This window comes from Crotalus tigris, unplaced genomic scaffold (genome assembly GCF_016545835.1).
Source record: "Crotalus tigris isolate CLP2741 ecotype Arizona unplaced genomic scaffold, ASM1654583v1 scf7180000018436.2726382, whole genome shotgun sequence".
NCBI lineage: Eukaryota > Metazoa > Chordata > Lepidosauria > Squamata > Viperidae > Crotalus > Crotalus tigris.
Window position 1 is genome coordinate 129,530 of NW_024097002.1, and position 26,647 is coordinate 156,176.

Genomic DNA, 26,647 nt, shown 5'->3' on the forward strand with positions numbered 1-26,647 from the left:
GTGTCAGACTGAGGTGATTAATTCTGTTCAAGATGAATCCTTGTGGAACGCCAAAGCTTCAGGGAAACCGCGACCTCTGTTAGGATAGACCAGAGGAGAGCGGAGCTATTTTGGGAGTTCAGGACTGGGCAAAGATGAGAGACCCGCTATATTTTTTGCTTTCCACATGTAGGGCTCAGTGACTGAGATACTCCCGGATTGCCACCTTAGCACAAAGGCAGTGTTCCCGCTGTTCCTTCCTAGTGAACTCGTGTAAAAGCCCCCTTCACAAGAGGGAGTTTAAAGTGGAATGAGAGAAACACTGGATAAATGGGGATTATTTATCTATACGGCTGTACGGTATTCCTAAAGGTGGTTATAGGGAGGAGCTCCCACCGAAATAAGTAAGGCCTGTCTTTAAATAAACATGTCCGCATCCGGCTACCAAAAGGCCTCACTTGCCCTTTTCCACCATCACAAAAACTGCTCCCGTCCTCCCATAGGGAGGCAAAGGCCTTCCACATTCTAGAAGAAGCCGCGGCTGAGCAAAAGGAAAAAAAGGAGGGAGGAAGAAGTAGCGGGTGAATATTTCATTGGACGGTCGCCCAAGTCTAGCTCCGCCCTCTTTAACTCAGAGCTTCTCTCCGAGACGAAGTCGACCCCGCGAACTGAAAGCCAGTAAAAATCGGTTGCTGGGCAAGGTGGGGCGTGGCTGGCCAATAGCTAGGAGGGCTCGAGAAGGACGAGGAAGAGTGGGCGCACACACGCCCCTCCTTCATCGGAGTCCAGGGCTATTCCTGCACGGGGGAGGAGTAACGGCTCTTGTCGCCGAAATCTGGTGGGGAGGGGGTGGGGCTCATTTGCTGCTGCCACCGCCCTCTCCTCCTCCTCTCCCCCCGCCTCCTCCTCCTCTTCCTCTTTCCTCATCTCAGCACGCAAGCATTTGGCCATCCCTAAGCAGGGATCCCGGCTGGCTGGGTTGGGAGCCAGCGCCGCGCCGCCCAGCCAAGGGAGAGGGGATCCCGTGTGTCCCTCGACTCTCTCTGGAGCCCTAGCAGGTAAGCGAGACCCTGGCTGGCTGGACTCGGTTCTAGATCGCGGGAACGGGCGTCCCGGAAGGTGGGAGAAGCCAAGTGCGGGCTGGTGGCGGTGGTGCAGGTCGAGGAAGGAGTGTGCTGGGCTAAATTGAGAGATGGAGGTCAGGAGTTACAACTAAAAGAGATCTCTATTTGGGTATTTCGACGAGTTGGTAAGGAAATAGGGGCTGGCGAATGTGGCGGGGAAAACTTATGATTGCGGGTATCTCGGCCAGAAAACTTAAGAATTGGGGGCCTGGGAGGGGTACCTTACAAACGACGATGTGAATCATCTGGGAGAAGCTTGCTTGGGTAAGGAAATAAACAGATCGTCCCGTTTCCTCCCCCCCCCGTCCCCCCATATATACACAGGCACCGTCTCCGTCTAACGAGCTGGGGTATTTTTTTTTCATAAACATTTTTCAGATGTTTGGAATTAATAATTGCCATCTTTTGATTGCGATAATAGGGGTTGTAGATCACATTTGGAGGGGTCGGATTTAGGGAAGGAACAGTTACTGTATATAAGGAAGACTGGGAGAGGTCTTGGACAAAATGATGGATAAGAGGTGGGTATCAGACTGAGATTCACAAAAGCTGCCAATAAGAGGAAATTAAGGTTGGGGTGGGGAGGGTGTCAAAAGAGTCTGCAGTTAAAAGAGGAGAAAAAGCCAAGTAGAATTTGCAGAATTGAGGAGCCCACTGAAGAGATGGCAAGGAAGAAACTGCTGGTGCTCTGGGTAGTATAGGAATATGAGGAACAATTTTGTGGCAGGCTTGTGGGGCTGAATGAAGGCTTTAGGAAAAGTGGGTGGGGCATGATTTATTTCATAGATTTATTTGACTGAAAGCAGTAGAGAATCAGCTGAGGTTTGTTTCTGAAAAGTGATGCTTTGGTTTAGCTATTTAGGATCTTGTATAAAAGATATATAGATAATATATGTTACTTTTGAGGCCTTTCTTTAACCATTGAGTGTTAGGAATACAATATGAAGGGGGTTGGAAGCTGAATCCAGCAATGGGAGAAAGGTACTTCACAAATATTCTGTTGCGATGTTTGGAGGGGCATATCTTGACAAAGAAATTGAGTTTAGATCAGAAGTCCCCAACCTTTTGGGCACCAGGGACTGGTTATATGGAGAGAGGTTTTTCCACTGACCAGAGTGGGCGTGGTTTTGTGTGCTGCCTGTATCCATCGGATGGGGCTTTGCTTGTTTGTGCAGCCCAGTTGCTGGCATGCCACAGCTCGGTGCTGGTCCACGGTCCGGGGGTTAGGGACCCCTAGTTTAGATAGTATAAGATTGGTTAAAAACAGGAAAAAAAGTTAATGCCAGGAAATAAATTTTGAGCTGTATAAGAGGTGGGGTCTCCTTCAATGTGAGCTTTAACCAGAGAGCTATAACTGGTATTCTCTGACAGTCTCCAAGTATTAACCTAATCACATCCAGCATAACTTCCAAACTTATGCAACTGAGAATAAAGTTGTATTCAGGTGCTTTGAAACAGCCTGCTGGTTTCTTTGTGGGTGAATGATAAAATACTAATGTTCCTATTATTCTTATTTTGTATTTTGGAGGTGGCTGCTTTAAATCCTGCTTTTGACAGAAAAGTAGAATTTAAAATAATACACAAAATATGCAAAAAGTTTCTATATACTTGAGTATTTAGGAACACTTAATATTTTTGTTGCTCTGAAGAAGTGATCACACAAATGGGAATTCAGAGTTTATGAGATCTGTATTTCAAAATGAGGAAGGATGTATTGACCAGTATGTAAAAACTGGTTAAAAATCTAAATTCTGTGTATTTGAAGAGAATTGCATTTAAAATAGAAGTTTAGTACTATAAGATACATTAAATTCAGTTATTAAAAGAAATTGTGGGAGGATTAGGTACAGAATAGAAACTGACTAGAAAGCATATGTGGAAATTATTTGAGACTAGAACATTGACCATATGAATGAAAAAAACAGTGAAGTGCTCCTCAAGAATGGTCAAATCGGAGACAGAAAATGTCAATAGGAAAACGTGCTTAGGTTAAAGAAATGGGGAAGTGCATTGGAAGAATGAAAGATTGTTAAAAGGATTCCATGGCACAGAATATTTACAGATCTCTTCAAGCTGTCAGAAGCATAGGAGAATGTTTTAGAACAGGGGTGCCAAACTGCCGGCCCATGGGCTGGATGCGTCATCCAGAAGCCACACCCACCCCATTGCCGGCAATGGCAAAACCGTTCCGATACATTGTGTCGCGAGTTTGACATGTCTGTTTTAGAAGGCAAGAATAGAAATGCCAACATAAGTTATACATTGGAATACTTTTATAAAGAGACTCATCTTTAGCTGAAAACTATCTTGTCATTAATTTTAAGGTGGGCCTAGCTATGATATGGGCTGAAATAAAACTGTATATAATTGGATGAAGGATTTAGTAAGAAGTTTGCTATCAACAGAAGTTTTAAGGAGAAATGTTTTCATTTAAGAAATGAGGTGGTTTGAATAAGTTTGCAAATTTGTTGGTACAGAGGTGTAGTTTTATCCTTACAAGCAGAATTGTAATGAGGTTGTTTTGTTATAGTTGTTGGTCTGGAGTGGGGAATTATTTTTCATCATCCAGAAAACAACAGTCCTGTAAACTAAAACTTGATATTGTGGGAGGTGCATGCAACAGTTTCCAGGAACTTCTGTCTAGTTTCATTTTGAATACATTGCCCTTTGTGTCTTAACTCTTAATACAAAATGAAATGCAGAAAGAGGAGAATTTCACACTGCTTTGGATCCTTATTTCAACAGTTAGAAACAGTTCATTAATGCTAAATTTAAAATAATGCATTAAGAACAACTGCTTTAAGTTTGTATTACACTTCTTAAAATTTCTTGAGTTTTCTACAATAAGCAATACCTGACATTAATCATTTATATTCTTTGTCTATTTGCTGGTAGCAAACATTACTGGCAATTTCTAATAGCAATTCATGACACATATTTCTGGCCTGTAGCATTTGTTTTACTCATAGAGCGTTACGATTGATAAAAAATTAGATTCCAAATTAAAGATTCTCAAAAAAAGTAAAGCAAACAATAAATTCTGAAAATATTTCCTATGTAACTCTTATAGCATCTTATGCAGTACAGAATTTTGGAGACATTTGCTGTATTTTTGAAGGGGAGGATCCATGTATAGGGAATAAATCAGTGCTGTATTTTTTATTTTGGCTTCAGTGTGGTTTTGTAGAGGGGTTTGCATGATGCCCAAGTGTGAGATTTTATAAACTTAAAACCATATCAACTTAATCTAAGACATTTCAACTGTGCTATTAGAGCTTTTTTTCCCTGTTGCAACCTTCACATGTGATGAATAGCAATGGTGGTACTTATCTACTAGGGAACATTGATGTATAATTGTTTGCTATACTATATAGCTATCAATTATTAAATACACTTATTTGTAAGGTGTTACAAATATACACAAGACAATAAATTTGAATTAGAATATTCTTCTTAGCCACAATTTATTTTTAGGATTAATCTGTCTAAAATTCTGTCACAATAACCAAATACCGGTATTTGTTAAATTTTTATTCAAAATTGCATCATTTGACTGAAAAGGTTTGTTGACTTATCAGAAGTGTGTTTAAAAAATATTTTGGACAAACTCTGCATCATATCTGAACTATTCTGGCTGAAACTTTATTAAGTTTAAGGCTTCATTGTTTTTCAAAATGCAGTTTCTTAAGATTGCTTAATGGTTTCACAGGATTGCTTCCTTAGTAATTGTAATAGATAGAACTAGAATTTTAATCTACTATTCCTCTATTCTTCCTCTCATACAAACTTCCTCTCCATCAGCCACTCCACCACTGCTATCTTACTTCTTTCAGATAGAAGTATGACTTGGGAAAAGGTAGCACAATCTCTTTGTACTAATAAAGGAGAATATTTGTAGCTCAGGGTTGAAATGAAGGGTCCTTGGTGCTCTCTCTGACCTTGGTTGTTTTCTTGCAGACATTTCAATACCCAAACTAGGTAACATTACCAGTGCTAGTCTAGCACTGGTGATGTTACCTACCTTGGGTTAATGAAATATTTGCAAGAAAACAACCGAGCTCAGAGAGCACCAAAGAACCCATAAATTTTTATGTAAAAGGAACATCTTCTGCGTGACTTTAACATAAGATGTAAGAACAAGCACTAAGTGCTTGTTTCCTCATTTTAACATAATGGTACCAAAATATTTCATTATTCAAATTGACAGATATACTATTTTATTAGCCAACAAATTCAGGCAGAGAAAAAGAGAACAAGATTGGAAAATGGAGCATAACCCCAAACCAATTATAGCTTTGTACTGTTAATGTAGTGATACTGAATATAGTTGGCTATTTTTAACTTCTCATTAAAGCTTTAGTTGATTTATATATTAAAGCAACTAGTGTTCATTTTGAAAACTAAAAACTATAAAGTTATTAAAAAAAACAAAGTTTCCAGTCCTCTCCTGTTGCTGTACTTTCATAGTTCTCTAAGGAGGCAGACATGTCAAACTTGCGACATCACATGATGTCACACAACGTATTGGGACCGTTTTGCCATTGCTGGCATTGGGGTGGGCGCGGCTTCTGTGTGACATGTCCGGCCCACGGGCCGGCAGTTTGACACCCCTGCTCTACAGGTAGTTGTTATTTACAAGCACAGTTGGGACTGAAGATTGTAAAATCAGGTGTGATGCAGTTTTACGACTTTGTTGCTGCTGTCATTAAGCAAATCCAGCTTCCTCCATTCATTTGCTTGTTGGCAGCTCCCTAGGAAGGTGATAAATGATGATCACAGGACCCTGGGACACTGCAACTGTTGTAAATACATTTTGATCATATGACTGCAGGGACACTGTGACAGTCGTAAGTGTGAGTAGTGGTCAAATGTCACACATTTCAGCACCATTATAATTCCAAATGGTTGTTAAATGTACACAACTCAAGGGCTACCTACAGTTATATGAATGGATATATTCTTGATTTGGGCTTATTCTTTCTCTTTAATTTGCCTTTAAAAAAGGAATGAGATTCTAAAATCTAACTGAATTATAGGAATGAGAATAGATTCAGCAGATGGCTACAGCAGAATCCTATAGGTGTTTACTTAAGTATAATTTCCTGTGTGTTCACTGAGACTTTATTCCTACTGAATATATTTAGGATTGCAGTTTAAAAATCTGTTTACAAATCTATATAAATGTTTATTAAAATCTTTAAACATTAAAATAAATCTAACAAACTATTATAAAGTAAGGAACAAAAAAGAAAAGTAATAAAGTACAAGAAAAGAAAAAAAATAGAAAAGAAAGGAATTGCAACAGGTGGCTTCCAATATTCTACACAGCAATTATAAATACAAATATATTTTGAACTCTCTAAAGTTACATTATATTGCTTTTTCTATCTATCTGTTTTTCTATAATCTATCCTTCAACACCATATATCACAAATTCATTTTTAAATTTTTTATGCAAAGACACTATAAGAGCTTCCAGTCGCCAGTAAATATAGAGGTCTTTTCTATAATTAAAGAAGTCAATGTATCTTGCAGCAAAATCTGTCAGTTTTACCAACCATTTCTCCATAGTGGACAGGGTTGAAACTTTCCATCTCTGTGCATACAGTAATCTCACTGCTGTAAACATATATTGAAATCTTCCATGGAATTTTTGTTACTGTTTACCAGTGTACAAATCTTATTGCAGTTGCTCCCATTCAGTGTAGTTTATGTTAAATCTTTATAGATAAAAAGTATTCGTAAGCTGACAAAATCAGTATTGGTTATCCAGTTCAAATTAACTGTCAGTTTACTTTCAACAGAAAGTTTGCATTGGTGAAGCTGCTTCTTGTAAAAACATATATAAATTAATTTGTTAAAGTACTCCTGGAATTTATGAATGTTTTCATGCTATTTGTCCACTAGTACAGGGCTTTTCAACCTTTTCACCAATTGTACCATTTTTAGGATATGGCAATATTCGAGTACCACCTAGCAAGGTGTCAAAAACTTGACGACCGAAAAAAAAACCTGTTGAAAGTTGCAATTGCACTGAAATGACTTATGACCATTTTTCACACTTATGACCATTGCAGCATGCCCAGGGTCATGTGATTTATATTTGGATGCTTGGCAACTGATTCATATTTATGATGGTCACAGTGTTCCAGGGTCATGTGATCCCCTTTTGCAACCTTTTGACAAGCAAAATCAATAGCAGTGCTGCTGGTGGCCAAGTGCTAAGACGGGACTTCCGTCCCTCCCTCTTTCTCATTCCTATCTCCTTCTGAAGGAAGAATTTGAACCCTCTCCCCCATATTTTCTCTCTTCCATATATTCATCAAACAAGGAAAAGCCTCCAGAGACAGAAAAGACAAGCTGCTGAATGAACTAGTTTAGAAAGGCACATTCCCCTTTAAGAATTAGCTACTGACTAGAAAAGAAAGTTAAGCAGCCGGCACTTAAGGAAGAAAAAAAAATGTAGTAAGTACTGGCTGCCGGCTAAGGCAGCCTTGCCAAATGGCTCCATTCTTAAGTAAAGGAATGCTACAGGCAAAATCCATTCAGGAGAAAAATACTTCAAAATCCCTTACAACAAAACTTACAGCTAACAATAGCAGAGCAATAGAAGCTAATAGGAGCCATCAGCCAAATAGAAATTGCCAAACACTCCTTAAGAACAGAAAGCCCACATTGCACAAATCCCAGGACTTCAAAGTCACAAAAACACATAAGAATCCTTCCACTCTCCATCTTCCTGCCTCACCTCCAGCCATTGCTGCCTTTTTTCACTCCTCTTGGAGGGTGCCCCCTCCCCCACTGCATTTCTTGCCTGTTTGCTGCTGCCAGCACAAGTGGCTGCTACAGCAGTTGTAGATCAGCTCATGGCCAGCCTGCTTGATCTCCTCTCCCCCCAACCTTCTCCTCCTCCTCCTCCTCCTTCTTTCCCTTCAGTGCAGCTAGAGCTGACTCTGCCTCCTCCCAAGGCTACTGCTTTTTTTTTTTCTCTCCCTCTCCCACCCAAACTGCCTCCTTTTATACCTCTCCTGTCTCTGTCCCCCTCCTCCTCCTTTCTCATGGAGGAGGGTGAGCAGAAGTGAGCCTGGGGCCTTTGCAGCTCCAGAGGACTCTCACTGTAAGTCCTTGCCTGTGCTGGCTCTTTCCCTCCCCCACTACACTTGGCTGGGCAGGGCTGCGTACCACCTGCCACTGGTTAATGTACCACAAGTGGTACGTACCACTGGTTGAAAAGCCCTGCACTAGTATACAGTAACTGAAGCATTTATATTAATGACAGTGTATCTTAAGCTGAAATTATTTAAATATCTGTTTTGTTAAGAGCAAAATGGATCATAATATAATAGCATAGCCAAACATTCATAGATACATGCTACCCATCTTGCTGTCTGAAGCAACTCTGGATTTACTTGACAAATAGTTGGCCATTTGGAGATAATAGTGCATGAATATATATATGATTTAATTCTGAATTACATTTTGTCTTTTGAATTTGGATTGCTGTACAGACTAAATGATCAAGTGATCATTAATATATCTTACCAGGATCAGTTTAGATCATAATGTAATTTTAAGTTGTAATTTTAACTTTGTGTTGTCATACATTTATATAGTATATACAGTCACGGAAAAATTAGTAGGTCGAAGAAATTTAGGCATTAAATAAAATATTCTTGCATTTGTCCTTGCTGCCATCACTTCATACACTGCCTTTTGTTTTTCTGTTGTAATACACATTTGAAATAAGTCAGGGTTGTTGCATTGATTCATAACAATTTTGCACATGCAGCACTTTTGACATCTTTTCATGTGGCCACAAAAGAGCAGCTGAACTCTTCAATTGAAACAATTCAAGGAGTGCTGACCGGAATTTCTTCTCAACCATCTTATTTTAAGTGTATAGACAAAAACACTGAAAAATTATTCAGGTGTTTGCTGAATGTAAGATCCCTTGAAAGTAAGTAACACTAGATTACCCTGTCCTTTAATCTTTCCAGTGTGTCAGCCAAAAGAAAGAGACTGAAAGAGAACCATATACACATTCACTTGAATTACGTGTACAGCTTTCTGCCCTATTTAGAACTCTGTCTGATTAAAGTCCCAGGTTACATGAGGAGCTATATTTTCATATTAACAACTTTGGAGATGGGTCATGGAGTAGATAACACCCCATCTCCTTCCTGTGCATACTTTGCTCCCTCTCTCTTCACCCTGGTTAGTTTTAATTGAATTTTAAACTCATGACCCTTACTATTTTACTGTTTTGTAGTGCATTTTAATTGAATGTCTGTAAGCCACTAGAGTCACCATTGGCAAGATGGGAAGCATACAGGTTTAATAAATAAAATAAACAACTTGCATATTTATGCTAATAACATATTTTGTAAAGGTGGAAAGTTGTATTTACATTCAAGCAATGGGAAATATTGTTTTCCTTCAGATCTCCCAGTAAACCTGTGGAAATTAAAGAGAGTTTGGGCAGGGACATCTTTTTATGTACTTTCAAGCCTTCATGTGTTCAGGTGAATGTCTTAAGTGCATTTTGTTTACATGTAGCCCTTGTTTAACTACTATAATTGGGACCTGCAATTTGGTTGCTATGGCCTGAAGTTGCTAAATGGAAAATCATGTGATTGTGATGGGCTTTTGACAGCATGATCTTATTTCTCCTTCCGGCATTAAATTAAGTGCTCTTCTCTATTAACTCTGCTTGTTGCAAGCCAAGTTGCAAAGTATTTCAGTGATGATCGTATGACATTGTGACAGCTTAAATGCAAAGATTGGTTACAATTTTTTTTTAGTACCACTGTAATTTTGAATGATTGCTGCACAAAGCAGTCAGTAAGCAAGAACTAGTATGTATATGTAAATTGATACTTCTTTGCTTAGTGCAAAAAATGAGTTAGCATTTTATCATTTTACTGACTTAACTCCATTGAAGAAGAAGGCTTTGAATTTTTCTGTCTAGGCCAGGCATGTCAAACTGCTGGCCCACGGACAGGATGTGTCACACCGAAACCACGCCCACCCCATTGCTGGAAATGGGGGGGAAGTCCTGATACATCGCGCAACGTCATGTGACATCGCAAATTTGATATGCCTTAGACCAGGCATATCAAATTTGCGATGTCACATGTTTGCCTTTTTGAGGCAGACATACATACAGTTCTTTGGTCATCTCTCATGTAGACACTAGTCAGATTCAAACTTGCTTGGTTTCTACAGTCTGTATTGTGTGCTTTCAAGCCATGACAAACTACACTCATCTTGTTCATTTCTGTTTTCATTTAGAAATTAAAATAACATTTATGTGACTCATAGGTTTTGAACATGATGCTCATTTTTAAGTCAACAGGTAATTGATTTTTATTAATCAAATTTAATATCAGTGCAAATATAATAATTTTCAGATTTATGAGCAATTGTAACAATATAAATCATAAGCAAATAGCTGTTTCAGTTATTTTTTTTACAGCTCAAATTATTTAATAGTAATTGTATGCTACCTATGTCTTCTGTGTTTTTAAATCAAGAATAAACACAAAAGATAACATATCTGGCTTCTTTCAGAAAACACATTAATTTCCCATTTATTATGTTTTAAATTAAAGTGGTTGACTCAGATAAATCAGATACATAATTCAGGTTATAGAAGTCTGAACAACACTATTGGGAACTCTTAATTTCTGCATTTGCTTTTTTTTCTATAGTATTCCCTGGAATATGTTCTAATTGATGCATTTTACAAAAAGGAGATAATAGCAAGAATTACTGAAATGTATTACTGGGTTCATAAAATGTTGACGTTATGTATTCCAAATAGTGCTATTACAACTGTATAACAATTATGAAATGTAATAATATATATAAATATGCGTCAATGAACTAGTAATTATTTTGTCCCATGGAGACAATGTTTTTTAAAAATTAAAAATGTTTTGAGAGACGGATCAAGTATTTGCTTAGTTTAAAAACCTACATTTTACTGTAATTTTATTCATCTAGGATTGATTGAAAACCTTGGCTTATCATGAGTTGCAAAATATTTTCCTATGGGATGAAGAGTGAATTTTTCTCACTCAGGTTAGCTCATTGGGTATAATAGTCTGTGTATCATGATAGTAGAGTGGCAGAAATTTTTACTGATAAAAGCATCTTTAAATATTTGCCAAATTTTATATGAATTTACCCTTGGGTTGTCATGGCCTCATTCTCTTGATGTGTACTATTCTGCAGGAGCTAGTATTGAATCTGAGCTTCTTGATCAGGAGTAGCTCAGGGTTACCTCCAGATTTCATGACTGCTTCCATGATATAGGCCTGTTCCAACTACTACACAGCCCACCTGAAGTATGTTATACTCGCAATTTGAGTCCTATTTAACTGTATCTAGTGCTGCAGTGCTGAAAGAGTTTATTGTCCATTATCATAGGTGAAATAACTTTTGACAAGATTAATCTTGCCAATGTTTTCACAAGAATTCAAATTGGCACACCTGGTCAACTGCTGGAAACCTTCTAGTGAAGTTACTGTGTCAGTGGAGAGAACAGAACTCAAAAAAAGGTTCCTATCATGGGGGCAATTAATGGTGGGAATAAGTTTCACTTCGTATAAAACATGCAGAAATGTTTATAAATGTGTTGCACCGGAGCATATTGACTTTAAATATGATAATTAATTTATTTTTAATGTTCTTACCAATATATTCTTTTTCATCAGTAGTTTATTTGCAATTTTTATCCACTTTGCTCTTGTTTTGGGCAAGTCTTCAAATTTTGGGAACAGAAAAGGTTCCTTTGGTATGTCTCATGACACAACCGCCTTTCTTATCCTTTTGACTGCTTATATTGGCTAAGGTAGGAATTGGCCTTTTAATTAAGCTATATAAGTAATGCTTTCTTGCTGATGGACCTGTACTCTCCTGCATAAAGCAGATAGTAATAAAAGATTATCTGTTTCCAAATTCCATTTTTTTTTCATTTGAAATATTAGTCATCTTGGTTTTGCTCTCAGTGTTGGTTTTCTTTGCCTCGGTCATCGTTTAGAGCAGGCGTCCCCAACCTCTGGGCCACAGCCCACTACTGGGCTACAACCCGTTTGGAATTGGGCTGCGGAAGCGGCAGGGGAACATTCGTACAATTTCTGACAATTTTCCTGTGCTTACAGTTGTACATTATTTGATGCTTCAGAATTGACAGTTTTTTCCTTTCACACCTGACTGAATTGTAGCTTGCCATAGTATGAATATACATAAAAATTTTAGGGCAACTGAAAATTTTATTTTTCAATCCAAAAGACAGCTTTTTTAGTTAATTTGTTTCAAGTGGTTAAACTTCTGAATGGATCATTTCATATATCAAATAACGTAATTAAGAATTTAAGTATCCTAATCAACCAATTTTCTTACAGCTAAATTCAAACGGTTCTTAAATTTTGGTGCTTTCTACTTTAACATTAGTTACAGGTGTATCAGTTATATAGCTACATTTTGGGGGAGGGCAAGTTGAAGTAAGAATTGTCATGGGTCATATGGTGATGCACTGAGGTGACATGTTACAGTAAGGATTGTGTTTGTTAAAGGAATGATTAAAAAGTAGCTTATTTGACTGCTTCCCATTTTTTGTTTCTTGCCAAAAACAGAAGGGTATTGTACCATAGTTGTTTGATTTGCTGCTGAATTTTGGCATCATGCTTTATAGATCCAGGAAAAAAAGATTTTAGGGGCTGCAAATGGACCTTTACAGCACAAGTTCCCCCATCACCTTTTTTTTTAATTAAAGGATGAATGAAACATATCAGAAAAGCTCATGGGCACATATATAATTGTATGCAAACATTTCAGTCTCTCCTATTTCTAGCTCATATAAACATAGAATAATACAGTAGATGCAAGATACAATGTTCAGTTCAATTAAAGTGTTGAATAATGTTTAATTTCTGCATCAATTAAGTAAACAGAGTAAGCTATTATAAGTCTTATATTATTGTTATACTATGTTTATTACCATTTGAGATTCTCTTAAAAGTTTATGATGACTCATCTGTTCATTCAAATTAGAGGCCACCCAACTCTGGACATTTTATGGCAGGGTCCTCAAACTTGGCCACTTTAAGACTTGTGGACTTCAACTTCTAGAATTCCCCAGCCAGCATGGGGAATTCTGGAAGTTGAAGTCCACAAGTCTTAAAGTGGCCAAGTTTGAGGACCTCTGTCTTATGGCAATGTAAGAAAGGGACGCTATAAAACAATTAGAACAAATTTAATGTATATCTGGGAAAAAGATAACTATTTAATTCAACAACTTTAAACAAGAGCTCAACATTACTGTACACCAAGGATTGGGGAATAGCCAGGTTTTCAGTGTCATCAAGGTGGAAACTATACAGAGCTCTTGGAGGTGGGGAATGCAGATCCAGAGGAAAGATATTATAACAGAAAAGGCATGCTTCCTAGGCCCTAATAGATAGCATTGTTTGAGTACAGGTAATCCCTGAATTACGAGCGTTCACTTAACATTCATTTGAAGTTACGTGATGAGCGCCCCCTAGTATTTACGGGCAAGTCCCGAAGTTACGAATATTGCAGCACCACGGCAATCATTAGCCCTTACAAGCAACTTGAGTGGCACTGCAACATTCACCCTATTTCCCTACACACACACACTCCTCACAACTGCTTCCCCCTCCCTTCCTACCGTGCCGGACTCACCTTACAAAAATCCTCTCTGCTGCGGTTTCTTTCCCTTTGAAGGAGAGGAGAGTCGACTTGGAAGTGTTTTTTGCACCAAGAATTTCTGGAGTCTGTGATCTCACGCGAGTGTTTGAAATTGCGCCAAATCACGGACCTCGGAGACTTTCATTCTCTATGCAAAAGGTGCCTGTCTCCTACTCCTGCCCCCAACTCCTTTCTGTCTGACAGCAAGCCTGGAGCCTTCAACTGAGGGAGAAGGCCAGGCTGCTTGCACCCATATCCAGCCCACTGGAGCTCGCTGCGCTGGGGGAAAAAGTGACCCCATTGTCCTTGGAGCCTTCCTCCAAGTATGCCTTTGGAGGCTTGGATCAGGCCCTTGGAAACTCCGTTCCAGGCAGCAGCAGCTTGGAACAGTCCTCCGAGGGCTGGATCCAGCTTCCAGAGGCATGCAGAAATCCCTTCCAACCTCCGTTCCTGGCACAAATGGCTGCTGCTGCTTGGAATGGAACTTCCAAGGGCCTGATCCAAGCCTCGGAGGGGTTTTCCTAGCCGTTTGGGCCAGGAATGGAGGTTGGGGGGGACTTCTGCTTGCCTCTGGAGGCTGGATCGAGCCCTTGGAAGACTGCTGATATACCTCATGTTTACTTAACAAGCTGCATGCATTTTAACAAGGAAAAGAGTGATCTCGCTAGAGGAACGAGATTCGCTCTACAAGTTTTCGATTTACGAGTGGAATGGGCAGGCTCCATTACGCTCGTAACTCAAGGACTACCTGTAAAGGGATCTGGAAGGGCAATATAGACAGTACTTCAGATAGTCAGACCATGTGCCATGATGGGCTTTATAGGTGGTAACCAGTACCTCGAATTGTACCTCATCCAGTGGTTTCCTACAGATTTTAAATAGAAGGAACAAGAGCATCAGACCTTGAGGCATCCCAATGTGAGAGGCTGCATGCTTGGCCTCTCCTCCTCTGTCAGCACCAACTGGAATCATCCCCACAGAAAGGAAACACCCCCACCCCCCAAATCTTCACATTCAGTTCAGTAGGATACCCCAATCAATGCTATCAAAAGTAACAGAAGGATCTCAGAGAGCCAGGAGGAATATGTGTGTGCAACCCACACACACTCACATCCTGCCTGCTTGATCAATGCTATCTCTATACTATGTACTGGTCTAAAACCTGACTGAAAAGTATCCAGATGATCCACTTTTTCCAGGATCCTCTGGATCTGTTGTTTGACACCCTTCTCACCAACCTTTCCTTAAAAGGGTTAAGTCTGGACAGAAATCTAACTACAAGTTGCCTCTCAGAGAGAGCCAGTACAACACAGGAAAGATACAGATAAAAGTCCTAGGTTTAAACTCCCCAGGTAAACTCACAGTACTGTGCCCTAGTAGTTTTCACTCTTAGCATTTCTTAGCGTTCTTCCATCTAAGTTTCTGAGCTATGATTAGGAAGGTGCAGCTACCCTTCAAACAACTTATATTACTATATCTTTAAGTAGAGTTTGTGTAAGAGTTTTGGTGTATGGTAAATTAAATATTACGGTTGTCTTGCTGCCTGATTGGTTTTTGCGGACCACATTCAAATGGGCCCGGGGATGCTAAATTTAGAGAAATGTAATTGTTATTTTAGCACTCATATTGGTTTGAGTGTGTGTGTTATATAAATGTGAACCCAACAAATATAGATCTTCCTGAAACCTACTCTTGTGGAATTTATTAATTTAATTGTGCCTTAGTCTTATCTCCTAGCAACTACATGGGCAAGTCTATGCAGTTCTTATGACATTTTCCTTTATCTGGATCCTACTCAGGGAGCTGGTATTCTTTCTTCATCACTGGACTGCCCTCTTTGGGCCTTGAAACCTATATGCTATTTTACTTCACAGTCTGATTAGTCATGTGAGCTTTTAGTCCATGCTTAACGTTTAGGCAAGAAAAACCCAGTGCACAGGTACAGTATAGGTGGTACCTGGCTCAATAGTAGTAACTGTGAGAGGAATCTTGGAGTCCTAGTGGACAATCACTTAAATATGAGCCAGTAGTTTGCTGCAGCTGCCAAAAAAGCCAACACAGTGCTAGGTTGCATTAGCAGAAGGATAGAATCAAGATCACATGAAGTGTTAATACCATTTTATAACGCCTTGGTAAGGCCACACTTGGAATACTGCATCCAGTTTTTGTCACCACGATGTAAAAAAAATGTTGAGACTCTAGAAACTAGAGTACAGAGAAGAGCAGCAACGATGATTAGGGGACTGGACGCTAAAACATATAAAGAACAATTGCTGGAATTGGGTATGTCTAGTTTAATGAAGAGAAGGACGAGGGGTGACATGATAGCAGTGTTCCAATATCTCAGAGGCTGCCACAAACAAGAGGGAGTAAAGCTATTCTCCAAAGCACCTGAAGGCAGGACAAGAAGCAACCGATGGAAAATAACCAAAGGGAGAAGCAACTTGAACTAAGGAGAAATTTCCTGACAGTTAGAACAATTAATCAGTGGAACAACTTGCCTTCAGAAGTTGTGAATACTCCAATACTGGAAGTTTTTAAGGGACTGTACAGCCATCTGTCTGAAAGGGTATAGGGTTTCCTGCCTGAGCAGGGGGTTAGACTAGAAGACCTCCAAGGCCCTTTCCAACTCTATTATTGTTGTTGTTGTTGTTTTCTATACCATTTTTCCTGTCAGTTGGTTACTTAGATTGTAAATATGTAAAAAATAGCACTTACCTTTTTTCTGTGTAAACAGGAACAGTACGGAGTTTTGAAAACTGCCCCAAAACTGAAAGCTTATTTGAAAAAAATTGGGAGTGTTGATATTCAGAAATAATCTGAAATGGCAGCTAATTGTGAGGCACAAAGAATCAGGTCCAAAGGTGAAGAATTCAAATTTATTGATTTATTGCTCAAGCTCTGCACAAGAATCTTCTCAACTGATGGTTTGCCCTAGGTCAGTGGTTCTCAACCTTCCTAATGCCGTGACCCTTTAATACAGTTCCTTATGTTGTGGTGACCCCCAACCATAAAATTATTTTTGTTGCTACTTCATAACTGTAATTTTGCTACTATTATGAATTGTAATGTAAATATCTGATATGCAGGGTGTATTTTGATTGTTACAGATTGAACATAATTAAAGCATAGTGATTAATCACAAAAACAATATAGCAATGCTCGCTGGAGAAGCTTACTCTTCCTTGCTCAAAAATGTTGGGAGGGAGGGAAGGGGAAGGAAGGAAGATTGAAGGGGAAAGGAAGGAGATGGAGAAGGAAGGAAGATTGAAGAGGAAAGGAAGGAGATGGAGAAGGAAGGAGATTGAAGGGGAAGGAAGGAAGGAAGGAGAAAGAGATTGAAGGGGAAGGGATGGAGATGGATGGAAGGAAGGAAGGAAGGAAGGAAGGAAGGAAGGAAGGAAGGAAGGAAGGAAGGAAGGAAGGAAGGAAGGAAGATTGAAGGGGAAAGGAAGGAGATTGAAGGGGAAAGGAAGGAAGGAAGGAAGGAAGGAAGGAAGGAAGGAAGGAAGGAAGGAGAGATTGAAGGGGAAGGGAAGGAGATGGAAGGAAAGAAAGAAGGATGGATGGATTGATCTTTGGAGAGTCATGTTTTCCCAGATGGTGATGAACTGCAACTCCCAGCATTCCCCACTCTTCCACAGTGCTTTTTAGGGCTGCTGGGGATGGTAGTCCAGAAAGGTCTGGAGACACACACAGATGCCCTAGCAGGGAAAATTGGCCGAGTAATTGCTGCAGCTTTACTTGGAGGCATTCTGCAGCTCCTGAAAATCACTTTAACCAATTTTCCCTGGTTCAGCAAAGGCAACAAGTAATAAAACAAGCAACAGGTACCGGTAATGAAATAGTCCAAATTGTCCTTTCCAGCGCAGATAAAAAGAACCAGGGAAAGGGAAATCGCACCTGCCTCTTTGACCAACGGGATGAGAAGCAGTAGGAAAAGCATGGCATTTCGGCTTGGGCACACAGCCTTGCCCGCAGTGCTGCCAAGGACACACAAGCAGCTCCGTACAATTGCCCGGGAAGGAGGGGAGGCTGTGGTGGAGAGTCTGGCGGAGACCCAAGTGGGGTCACCTCCGGGGCCTCAGAAGCCGCGCAGAGGATCTGCGTGCCTCAGAGCCGCCGGCCGCCCTCTCACACCTGCCAACCTGGAGTCCTCCATCCTCATCCCGGCACCTCTTGCCCTCTCAGCCGCCCCCCTGGGACCTGCCCGCCCCTCCAGCCTTCTAAGCGCCATCACAGCAGTGGGGTCGCGGGAGCCTCTTTCCACGCCGCACAGCCCTTCACCGCCAAACCCTTCCCCAACTCATTGCACACAAGAGGGGCGCGGCCGGAGCACCAGTTCCCACTCGGAAGGCGTTGCTTCTCCCCTTCCGGCCCGGCCGCCTGGTCTCTGATGCACATGCGGGCATCGCCGCCGCCTCGCCCTCTTCCCTGCCTCCTGGCCGCTTCTGAGGCCCAGAGCCCAGCGAGCCGGGAATGAGCTGCTCCTGCCCGCCAGCCACAGGGCTGCACTGGGCACCAGAGGGCCGAAGTGGCCTCTGACGGCAAGGGAGATGGGCTGGGCGGCACGGGGGAGGCTCTGGTACGGCGCGGAGGGCAGCCAGGAGCAGAGCATGGCCGGACAACCAGGAGGCATGGGGACCGGCTCACCGCCACAGCTCAGCTCAGTCAGTGACGGCAGCAGCGGAACAGCCCAGCGGCAGTGCCAGTAGCGGCCCAGATCCAGCTCAGCCCGGCCACCCACGCAGCTGAGCCGGCCTGGGGTGATGTCGGGGGCGCGCGCAATGGCGCTGCAGCGGCAGGAGCAGGCGCTGTCAGAGAAGGGCGCCCTGGAGGTGGAGGAGCCGGCAGAGGAGGAGGAGGGCAGCGGCAGAGGCCAGATAGAGGAATGGTTTCTCGGTTCCTAAGACCATTGGAAATATGTGTTTTCCGATGGTCTTAGGCGACCCCGTGAAAGTGTCGTTTGACCCCCAAAAGGGTCACGACCTACAGGTTGAGAACCGCTGGCCTAGGAGAAACAAAGAATTTGGTAAAGAGCCATACTTTGTCTCCTATAGCAATTGGTAGCCCTTTCTATCAATGGACACCTGCAGCCTTCCTTCTTGTAAGACTGTTTAGACTGTTCCAGCTGCTGTTTCAAGGGTGCTTGGGCAGCCAGCTGCTCCTGCAAAATAATTAACTGCCCCTGGGATGGTGCCCTCCTCCCTCGAAGCCACTGGCAAAACCCTCAGGTGTCTGCCATGCAGAGCTTGACAGGGGACTAAAGTAATCAATCTGTGTAGAGCGTTATTGTAGGAAAATTCTGCTAGGGGAAACAATAAGAGCCAATTACCTTCACTGCAGGTGTAGTAACATCTTAAGTATTGCTGGAGCATCTGCTTAGTTTTCTCAGCTTTACCATTCATGGCTTGAGGACAAGCTAACCTGGAGATTCAAAAATTGTAACAGTGTCTTTCAGAACCTGGAAGTAAATTGACGGCCCCAGTCCGATACAAGTATGGACACCATGTGATCCAAAAAGAGTTGAGCTGTTTCTTTGGTGGTGGGCAAACTTTGCAAGGTATAAAATGAGCCATTTTGATACAAAGTTCTTCTACAACTGGTATGGATTTATAGCCATAGACCAGAGGTAGGTCATATAATAAAATCCATAGAAATAGTATGCCGAGGATGGGGTGGGGTTGGAAGAGGTTGTAAGAGGCTTGCTGGCTTCTGATGATGGTAACTGTAATTATAATCCTACGCATCTAGCCCAGAGGAAGGCTATTATAGTTTCTTTCTTGTACTTTATTGAGAAGTTTTGGCAGGATTGCTATTCCAACTCATTCCCATTTTCTTCAGTCCAGCCCAATGGAATATTGAAGATCAATTATTTGAATAGACTCAAGACTTGCCAGCAAGGTAACTGAAGTTAGTGTAGGAGAGGAAGCCAGCAACAACAGAAAGATAAGGTATAAAACTGAGCTGGTAAAAGAAAATTCAAGGGAAAAAATTATCTATTACCATATATCCATCCATGTGGGGAAAACAATTTTGCTGTGGACTGGAATGTTGCCTTATCCTCCATTCTAAGGCCTCCATTTTTCTCAGGCACATGATCCAGAATGGAGCTCTTACTAAAGAGCTGGCCAGAATTCCAGAAGCTATATTTTGTATGTAGCTTCTATCTTGTTCCTTTTTTTACTTCAAGAGAGGTGTTTTTTTTTTTTTAATATGCCAGGAGTTGCTTAAAGCCCCTTTCAGAATACTATGTTGTTATAATCATGAGGAAAAGTTACTGCTTTGAACAATATTTGTCTGTTTAGCTGTATTTGTTGCTTCAACTCCAATCTCTACTAAAGCCTTTAACCAAGCTGCAGATTTAAAATAAAATATATAAGAAGAGCTAGAACAAGTAACTATTTTGTTTGAACCATTTTTTCCAGTGTGCATCAAGACTCAAAGTCTACCTTCTGAGTTGGATGGGGAGTGGCCAAGAAAATGAGTATGATCAATATTAAAAGTATTCATTGAAGAGCCCATCTTCTCTCCAACACCCCAACTATTTTAATTCAAATAAGCAAAAGTGATTGTTGATGTGTTATCTTTTTGGTAAAGTGGAGGGAAAAAAGCAATTTTTGATCTTTTTATATTGGCTTTGAAATCAGAACTTGTGAAAGAAATTATTTATTATGATCCTTCATCCTATATGCTTTATGAAAATTAACCATATGCATTTTTATTAGCACAATATGCAGGGGCTTTTTTCCACTACTTGTCAGAGGAAGAACAAAGAAATAAACTTTTCAGAAACATAGGTTTGTAGGATTTCAGTTGCTCTTGATTACATGCTACTAAACATTTAAAAACTGTTCTGCCTTACAAGATCCTAGCCAAAATTCCTGTTTGTTTTTTTAATGGAAATTTTCAAAATGCTTTTTTCTAGAATTAATAATCTAAAATTCCTTAAATTCTATTCCATCTTCCCCAAATTACTCACTAGACCAAGTCAGATGCCTTCCCTTGTCCAAGATTAATCAGTCTAAATGAAGAAGATGCAGCATATTAACTATTCTGAATTATGTATGGAGGGGAGCCTTCTGAAAATGTATATGAACCCATCTCTAAGGTCATAATAAATGAATAGAAAATGAATGGGTAAAAATAGATAAATACTATAAAATCAGAAATGCTCATTGGTTCATTTTTTAATTTCAGGTTCATGTTGGGAAAAGGTTTGAAACGCAAGCTGAATGATTATGAAGAGAACATGGCTGGTGTGTCAAGTGCCTTTGATTCCAGTCGAAACCTGCCATACCCACTCAAGCGTCAGTTGGTGCTCAATGTTTGCCTTGCCAAGTTACAGACATATAAGATGTTGGTGGAACCAAATTTACATCGTTCTGTGCTTATAGCCAATACGGTCAGACAAATCCAAGAAGAGATGAGGCAAGAAACTAGCCAACAGTCTGTTAACATGTGCAGTGGTTTAAGTACCACCCCTTCTAATTACTTAGGTTTTGATTTGTTTGGAATGCCTTCACACTTTCTGCCTGGTATTATTCAACCGGAATCATATGGTTATGAACCACGGTCTATGGAAAGTCCAATTGAAAATAGCTTGTTGATGGTTTCAGATAATGACATGTCATCAGCCATTTCCTCTATTCTAAAAGATTTGGATTTCATGGAAGATGTGAGTCCACCTTCTTACTTGGCTGGATCTGAAGATGATCAATTCAAGACTTCTGAAATGTCAGTTCTTAAATTAGAAGAAGATAGACAAGACTTGAAAGGAGTAGAATGTGTGTTTGGTTCCTTTGAAATTTCAAATTCAACTAGTTACTTGAAGGACTTAGCTATTGATGACATATTTGAAGATATTGACACTTCAATGTATGATTCAGACTTTGATTGCCCCTCGCCAACTCCTCCAAGAACACTGTCTGTGGCAACAACAGAAGAAATGTTGAAGACATTCCCTTCTTGCAATTCTTCCTCAGCAAACAACATCCCAATATGCAGAAGTGATATCACAGATTTAGACCATATTATGGAAATACTTGTAGGGTCCTGACACTTTTGCTAGCCCAAAGATACATTTTCCTATGTTGCCATACAATGCTGGTTTAATGATAAGTCCCAAAGGGAGAGCAGACTTCAAAGTGTTATGCCACAAAGGCAGCTACAGTCATTTTCCTTCAATGGTTCTCAAAACCTCCCTAAAATTCATATAAACCAAAAAAAAAAAAAAATGACAGTCTGTTAGATAAAATGGAGTATTTATTAAATCAATTGTGCAATCTTTTTAACCTTTTTAGGCTATACATGAGTATATCTCATGTGTTTCTAACTTTTTAATGTGCAATTTTAATCTGAAGGATTTGCAGAACAGTAATTTTCATAAGGGGAAACATCTGAAGTCTAAAGATTTATTTTTAGTATTACATTATTGGCATTCACTGAAATTGCATACTTGGATTTGCAGCCTCAGTACAGTATATTTTTAAAGTATTTAAGGAACTATAGATCTCTTCCCCTTGATTGAAGATTCTAGATACTTGGCAGCAAAATCTCTTGCATTTTATAAAACATTTAAAATTATTTATTTTTGTAAATTTTATAGCCTTTTTACATTTTATTACAATATTCTAGATTGGAGATGAATTTCTGGCTGGATGTGGCTGGCACTACCTCTGTTAGCAGAAATGCTTTAACTCTTTGCTTTGTCTAACACTGCAGATCTTTTAGTTTTCTTGGATGATATTTCTGGTGGTAGAAGCAAACAGCAATTTGCTGATTGGTTAAATTTTATGGTATTTAACTGTAATTTATATGTATATTGTCAAATTTTAGAATTTTGTCAGTATTATGTGCATCAATTTGGAGGTAATATAGCTTTTTACAATTTAGTATTTTCTGTATAGTTTGAGCTATTTTAATTCTCTGAAACAGAATGTTAGATTTTATGTGCAATATATCACTTAAGCAGGCCACTTTTGCACATCCTACATTATAAGGAAATACATAAAATCTAAATGATGGAAATTTATAATACTGTGTTATCAGAGGTATACCATGCAATTCTGTCTGCTGGCAGCTCTGTAAGAGTTGAATATGGCTTGCCTAAGCACCGCTCTGATTTTGTACATTTCCTTTTCTTAAAATGGAACTTCAGTTATCCAAAGTGCTTGCAATGGATTGTATCTTCTTAGTGGCAGTTTTTATCTTGGTTTGGCCAAATAAAGTTCTAATTGAGTAGAAGCCCAGCAAATCATGCTGCCATTTAAGAGTTAGTAGTCTGCCTACATAAGAATTACACTTCAAATTAAAGAATAGTTTTTTTGCCACAACCTAAGATAGGTTTGACATTTGCACATAATATGCTGAAGTGTTCAATTCATTGTGTATAAAGCCTGTCCTAGTCCAGCTTTGGTGCTATTTGGCAGACTTAGTGCTGGCACCATTTGGGGACAGCTCTGTATTGCCAAAATGTTGACATTCCAATGACAAGCCTGTGCTGTTCCATAGTCATAGAAGCAGCACCTGTTCACTTCATACTGAAGACACATAGCCATTCTTATGTTCTAATGTTGCATCCCTGAGGGATCCAGTAAATTTTAAAATGATATAATAAACCACTCATTGAGCAATACAATAGATGTAGATAAGTAAAAAATGTGGGAGAAACAGGAAAATATTACCATTCTATCTACTACTACCAGGTAGACTTTTATGTGTGTACCTATCCATGTACTCCTCATTGCTTCCAATGCTAACAAACTTGAAAGTTTGCTAGCATTGGAAGTAAAACATCCATACTTAGTTGCATACCCACAGTATCTGATTTTTGTTTGCAGCAGAAAAAAATGCCTACCTTAATATTTATAACTAATAACCTGCCTCCAGAAACAGTGAATGCTCCAACACTCGAAGTTTTTAAGAAGAGACTGGGCAGCCATTTGTCTGAAATGGTATAGGGTTACCTACCTGAGCAGGGGATTGGACTTGATGACCTCCAAGGTCCCTTCCAACTTTATTATTATTATTAACTAAGTTTTCTAGGAGGATGGGAGGTACTTTTTTAAAATGAACTATAAAATACACATTGGCTAATCTTCATCTGAATTGCAGTAGAAGCTGCTTATAGTATAGTCATTTTTTGATGATAAGTTCTTGCCATGGAGATTACTTAGCAGGTTGGATTCCTTAAAATAATCTATTGGGGCTAACTCTCCATTCAGAATCTCATTGTTACATAACAATAGCTGCACAAATAGCACCTTTCATTTCCATCTCCCATTTTTTGTGGTGTTGGAACCAATCCACTACTCAACTTGAAATGCAATGAGATTCGGATCACCTGATGTAGTTGCTGCATTGAATATATGTAGCATTGCATTTAGGGAATGAAAAGGAGCTTCTTTGAAACTGAATACCCAGTACCACTATAAGAGAAGTAGAGTCGGACATCCATGGTGCAATACTAATACCAGCCACAGAAATGCCAGGAAGGATTTCTGATTAGTCTTAGATTGAAGGACTATTTGGGCCTTAAAGACTGCAATTTAGAGTAAAAACTAGCCTATTGACAAAGCAACTACTGTAATGTTAGAATATGGTTGATGCATTCGTAAGAGTAGTGATCATCAGGATGTAATTGTGGCTATTGCTATCCTGTATCAATGTTATTTCTCTTCATTCTTTCTACTTCACTGTACAAAAGGAATCCTGCAAACATCAGTGGAACATTAAGATTTTGCCTTATGTTTAATCTTCAGCAAGCATCAAATGCAGTCTTTTGTTGAAAACCCGTGATTGTTTCTTTTATTTACTACTGGTTCTTTACTTTGCACCCAACTTGAGTTGGAGCTGGATTCTACAACTAATGCCAAGTCAATCCAGTTTTATTTGCTTAATGCATACTTTGGCAGGTGAAATGTATTTATATGCATAGGAAATTTGCAATTACATCTAAACCATAGCAGGCCCTTTTCCAAAACATTTTCTATCCTTTACGTAAAAAGGATTAAGTAAAAAGAATTTATACAGGTTGTGCATAGTGCTTCTTTGTACATAGAAAATTAATCTAAGAGTGGTAAGGGCCCTCTGCACTATGATAAAGCAGACTAGTGGCTAAAAATATTTTTAAAAATTCCCTTAATAAATATTCATATCTAATTTGTTGTCATTTACAATTCTTAAGCTTAAAGATACGATCAAGTATCTGAACTGCACAAGTAATATATCAGTGGCAGCAACATGCAGATTCGCTGCCAATTGTTGATTAGGTATCGCCAAAGTAGTTCTGGCTTGAAATAAAGGTTAGGTCTTATGTACAAGGTTTCCTGAAAGGTAAAGATGTTGGTTCTTCTCTAATCATGATTTCACACCCTTCTCATCTTCAGAATACATTCCAAAGTGGTTTCCAATCTTACCTGAAATACTGGCAGAAATAATTCTTGAACATAAACAACAATGGCATAAGCATTGTGTTTTTCACTTTTTCAGGCCATAGAACCCTCTGGTCAACTTCTAGCTTCAGAAAAGGAAAGAGATCCCACCTAATTTCAAACTTGTGTTTCTTTTTTGAAATGGGTAGTCCTCAGATTATGGCACAAATAAGCCTGGAATTTCCATCACCAAAGCAGCCAAAGTTGAATGTTACATGACTGCATAGCTTAGCAATGGCAATTCTGGCAGCTGTTGTAACTCGGGACCATGTAGCTTCTTAGGTGGGAAAAACTGGGAATCGCAGGCAAGGAGTGTAGGGGAATGCCATGTTCAAGGGCAGTAAAGCTTCATGGTCCCTGTGGATTTTCCCATTGACTTTGCTTGTGGAAGCCAGCAGGGAAGGTCACAAATTATGACTGTGATTGCAGCTTCCCACAACACTGTCACGAGCTGAGCCCCCAAGCGTTGTTCACAGGGATGCTGTGAAGACCACAACTTTGCTCACAGGCCATAAGTGCCCTTATTTAACACCTCATAATAGAGCTTACATTACAGCAAGAAAAAGAGTGTGATGTTATTTTAAGCAACAGACTTGCAGCAAGAACATGTGCAGTGGCTGTCAGTGGTTGACTGGCCATCTTAGGACAAATTATTTCCTTTAACGTGTCAAACTTGTTCAAGGTAAGACTTCTACTTCTGCTTTCAAGTTGTGCAAGATAAAATTTGTTACTTTCTTAATTGATAATGGTTGGCATGAGTTTATATAGATTCCAATCATCAGTTGCAAACAAATTTTAGGTACAAGTTGAGAACAGTAAGTTTATGCTAGAGTAGACTACATGCAGAAATTCCTTATCCAGGCCTCATTTTTTCAGTTAAAGGGATCACATAAATTCCCTATTTAGGTGCTAAAGAATGGGTTTTAAATCTGAGCTAGCACAAGAAAGCCACTTGGGGAGATGAGATTATTTATTTAAAAGGTTCGTATGTGCACAAATCTGGGTCCCTCACAATAATAAGATTGCAAACTAAAAAACTTGCCACCTTGAGCATCTCCTAGCACTTAGACTTATATATCACTCCATAGTGCTTTGCAGCACTCTGAGCAGTTTACAAATGCCAGCATATTGCCCCCAACAATCTGGGTCCTCATTTTACCGACATTGGAAGGGTGGAAAGATGAAGACAACCTTGAGCCAGTCAGGATTGAACTCCTGGCAGGGGACAGAGTTACTCTGCAATGCTGCAGATTCTAACCACTGTGCCACCATGACTCCCAACACTGTGATTTCCCCACCAGCCATGCATAAGCTCCCAACATTGGACCTTAATACCTAGGTAAAGAGCCAGGTTTTGATGGCCTTCCAGAAGGCTAAGAGTGGGAACCTGCCTGC

The 26,647-nt window shown here is 39.8% G+C and overlaps 1 protein-coding gene across 1 annotated transcript; it reads left to right on the forward strand.

The window, feature by feature from the left end:
- Positions 1–770: 770 nt before the first annotated feature.
- Positions 771–24,980, forward strand: LOC120312166 (SERTA domain-containing protein 2-like). Its single transcript, XM_039352513.1, has 2 exons — positions 771–1,037; positions 21,018–24,980. Exon 2 carries the CDS (start codon positions 21,022–21,024, stop codon positions 21,874–21,876), a length of 855 nt encoding a protein of 284 aa, XP_039208447.1. The 5' UTR covers positions 771–1,037; positions 21,018–21,021; the 3' UTR covers positions 21,877–24,980.
- The last annotated feature ends 1,667 nt before the right edge of the window (positions 24,981–26,647 follow it).